Genomic DNA, 4,280 nt, shown 5'->3' with positions numbered 1-4,280 from the left:
TCTAACATTCAGATCGGAGGGTTGGGATCAACCTATGGTGGCAGCCACAACCTATTTATATTCTATGGTGCCAGCCATAACCTATTTATATTCTATGGTGCCTACCATAACCTATTCAAGCATCAAACCCTTAAAAAATAGATTAGCATGACAAAATCACCATCCTTTGCATTAGAAAAAAAAAAGCCATCTAACTAGATTAGCATGACAAAATCACCACCCTTAAAAAAACCAAATGACCCACGGGTTGACCCAACCCGACCGTGTTTTTTGCAGGTTGGGTCACCCGCGGGTCAGATTTGATGGGTCACTAAAACTCAGACCCGTGCCCGCAAATTTGCGGGTGGGTCGGGTCGACCCGCGGGCACGGGTAGTCTTTAACACTACAGCCACTCGAGAATTAGGAAGGAAAGAGGGCTTTTCACATTTTTCTTCCCTCCTTTTTCCTCTTATTTCAATGTCACCATGCGTTATTAGGCAAGACTAGTGCAGTAAACATTTACATTTCAAAAGGGGCAAATGATATCTTCGCCTATTTTTCTTCCCTAGGCCACCCCTTGGGGTGTAAAAGGGTGGTCATAAAGACACTAGAGAGGGCTGGCCTAGGTAAGAAAAGGGACCAAATATATCACTCCCCTTCAAAAGGTTAGTCTCTATTTGAATAAGTTACGCTGACCAAAAACCTGTTTTGAGAGTAGCAAAGTTGGCTACCAACAAAACCCACATGAATTTTCTTCTATTCTCTCTCTCTCTATATCTCTCTCTCTCTCATCTCCATCCCAAACTCAGAAATCCTTAATTGAATAGCCTCAAATCTAACACAAGACCTCTAATCCTCATTCTTGTGAACTCAAGTTACAGACCCAAAACAAAATGGCTTTGAGAGGGATGAATATGGGTCTAGTTATGGTCCTTGTGATGACACTTTGGGCAGGAGCCATGGCTCAACAAAGTTGCACCAATGCAATCATCAGCCTCTCGCCGTGCTTAAACTACATTACGGGTAACTCGTCTGTCCCTTCACCTGCGTGTTGTTCGCAACTCGCCGGAGTTGTCAGGTCTCAGCCACAATGCCTTTGCTTGGTCATTAACGGCACTGCGGCCACGCTAGGGCTCAATATCAACCAGACTTTGGCTATGGCACTTCCCACCGCTTGCAATGTCCAGACCCCGTCTGTTAGCATTTGCACTGGTAAGATCACAGTTCAATTTTATTTTAAGATTCACTTTAGGTTGATCTAATTGCTAGGGGTTCAACTCGGGTTGAACTTTTAGGAATTTTGTTTGAGCTTTTACCATAAAATCGGGATGGGTTCGAGTTGATTCCAATTCATTTTTTAGCAAAAGCTCAACCGAACCCAACCTGACCCAAATTGCCCCCCTTGCTAATTGTTGGAGGATTGGGATTAAAATGATTAGTTCAACAATATAATTGACAAATCAAGTTACTAATTTGAAGATTACGAATATATGTAAGCCACAAATCCGCACGTGATATTTAAATCAAATAAGATATAAAGAAGATTAAATGAGATCTTGCAAAATTGAAACTTGTAAAGGGTTGAAATTTGATTCACTAAAATCCAAAAGCATTTATGGCTTTAAATAATTAAAAACACCAACACTAATTACAACTGATGGAAACTAATGAGTTGGACCAGTGGTGGCCCATCAAGTAATCTCATTTTAGGGATTTGTTAGGAAATTTCGGGAAAAGGCACTTCGAGGCCGACTTTTGCATGAGAACGGCCACATAGGCTCACTTTTCAACGGGTTTTGTCTTATTCATTTAATTCATCTGAGATGGCTGTTCTTTAATGCAAAAGTCAGCTGCGAAATGCCTCTGAAAAACTTCCTAGCAAATCCCTCTCATTTATATACCAATAACATAAAGTATAAGCATATATTACATTTTGGGTGCATTTGGATATGAGTATAGGCATATATTACATTTTGGGTGCATTTGGATTGCTGGAATCAGCAATCGGAATTGGCATCATATTCTAATTCCATCCGATTCCAGCATGTGATTACGAATTAAGGGGAAAATAGATGGGGGAATTTATGTCACCATTTGTTTCTGCCCCAAGAGGTCGTATTCTGGTTCAATTGAAATGGACATGCCAATTTCTGATTCCGGTAATCCAAACACCCTTCATGAGCTTATTCACTACTTGAGAATCTGCAAATAGAGTTCTACTTGGGTATGTAATTGAGGCCATTGATGTTGAAGAACATTACGAGGCGACCCACATGATCTTGTTCTCATCTGTCAGATCAAGATCGAGGCACTCTTGTGCATTTTGCATATGTGGGGCCCAAAAAAGTGACTGTTAGGAAAGAAAGAACCAAACAGTCAGAGTTTTTTAGCAGTTTTACTAAAACCTTTGCTTGTGGACAGCCTCTGGTGCGCCTGAAACTGCTCCAGCATCATCTACGTCGTTTTCTCCAGCAGAAGAGCCAACTTCATCAGAAGTACCACCACAAGTGGCAGGAGGGGATCCATCAAATGACAGTTCTACAACACCCAAGTTCTCTCTTGTGATGCTCCTTCTCTTGGTTGCATCACATGTTGCAACACATAGCAGCTTCTGAGTTTGATCACTGTATTAGAAATTGGGTCAATATTCATTTAGATATGGCTTCCACTGTAATATTTACTTAGATTGCGAAGAGATTTCTCATTGAGTTAGTTTCAGTAGAAGACCTCTTGAGGTTGTTCTTTTCTGGTTTTTTTTGGATTGTTAAATCTATATATATTAGAGAATAAAATCAAATCGTAGATTGATTGGGTTGGATTTTAGATTGATTTGATTAGGTGGTAGATTAAGGAAGAAGGCTAGATTAAGTAACAAGATTAGATTAGGATTATCTCCCCAAATCATGTCATATCTCTTTCTATGTTTATCTTCTTGAGTGTTCTCTATATAAACACTCATTGGGCTTGATTGTAATGCATCCAAGAATAATAGAAAATATTCTCTTCAAAATTTAACATGGTATCAGAGCCAACGACCTTGGCTTGACCTCTCCACAAGTGCTTCCGTTCTCAGGCGGACGACCGATCGGCCGTCAGTACGGACCAACATTGATCCCCTTAGCCTAGATCTTGCTCCTCTTTTTTTCTTTTTTTCCTCATCTTTCATGCGACACATTCTTCAACAACAGGCGGCAATTCATCTTCAGCAAAATCAACAACAGGTAGACATCAATCGTAACAGTGTGCATAAAAAAATTTTACATTTCTTTTTGGGGATATTTATTGTAATCAAACGTATATCGATTTCCAATCCATATACGTTTGATGGTGCATATTAGAGAATAAAATCAAATCGTAGATTGATTGGGGTGGATTTTAGATTGATTATGTTAGATTTTAGATTGATTTGATTAGGTGGTAGATTAAGGAAGAAGGCTAGATAAAGTAACAAGATTAGATTATGATTATCTCCCCAAATCATGTCATATCTCTTTCTATGTTTATCTTCTTGAGTGTTCTCTATATAAACACTCATTGGGCTTGATTGTAATGCATGCAAGAATAATAGAAAATATTCTCTTCAAAATTTAACAATATATGTATGCATGATATATACTAATAAATTTGGGAATTGTTATTCTCCTTTATCATTCATCAATCGTCCATATATAACATAATATAATGGATCCCTGTTTTGAAGGGATATATTGTCACAGATGGTTGGGATAAAATACAAAGAGCTTATTAAGATATCGACATCCTATAAAATCTCTTTGATATTATCAATATCCTAAAATATCTGGTAGTTCAGCAATATTCTTAACTGATCGTGCGGTTAATACTGTACCTCAAGTTGGCTAGTAAATGTCAAGCATGCCCAACTTGAGAATGAGATGATGGAATTGATCACTCCCAAGAGGCTTGGTGAAGACCGGGATGGCATGTGAAGATAAGCAGGTTGGAGGAGACCAACTTGAATTTTTTCATCAACAAAGTGGCATTCAAGCTTGATACCAACAGTGCTCTAAAGATATCAGAGCAGGCGAGTGGCAGCGGCAGGATAGGGAGTGTGTGGGGCTTGCATGAATTGACTAAGCATGTGAACGGCATAGAGTATATCAAGTCGGGTAATAGTGAGGTAAATTATGCATCCCATGAGTCGCCGATAATGCGACGGATCTTTAAGTGATCCCCATCTAAGGTGTTTAACTTCAACTGTTGTTCCATAGGAATAGTACCAGGATGAGACCCCTAACATACACGCGTCATTCAAAATATCGAGGGTATACTTGCGCTGGAA

The 4,280-nt window shown here is 39.3% G+C and overlaps 1 protein-coding gene across 1 annotated transcript; it reads left to right on the top strand.

Annotated features, from left to right (window-relative positions):
• The first annotated feature begins 799 nt into the window (after nucleotides 1–799).
• Nucleotides 800–3,116, top strand: LOC143887024 (non-specific lipid transfer protein GPI-anchored 5-like). The gene is made up of 2 exons (XM_077391151.1): nucleotides 800–1,192; nucleotides 2,402–3,116. Exons 1-2 carry the CDS (start codon nucleotides 874–876, stop codon nucleotides 2,593–2,595), a joined length of 513 nt encoding a protein of 170 aa, XP_077247266.1. The 5' UTR covers nucleotides 800–873; the 3' UTR covers nucleotides 2,596–3,116.
• Nucleotides 3,117–4,280: the final 1,164 nt, after the last annotated feature.

Source organism: Tasmannia lanceolata, unplaced genomic scaffold, assembly GCF_043159265.1.
Source record: "Tasmannia lanceolata isolate RefF3 unplaced genomic scaffold, GAP_Taslan_0.1 ptg000012l, whole genome shotgun sequence".
Lineage (NCBI taxonomy): Eukaryota > Viridiplantae > Streptophyta > Magnoliopsida > Canellales > Winteraceae > Tasmannia > Tasmannia lanceolata.
This window is presented reverse-complemented; position numbering and strand designations above follow the sequence as displayed.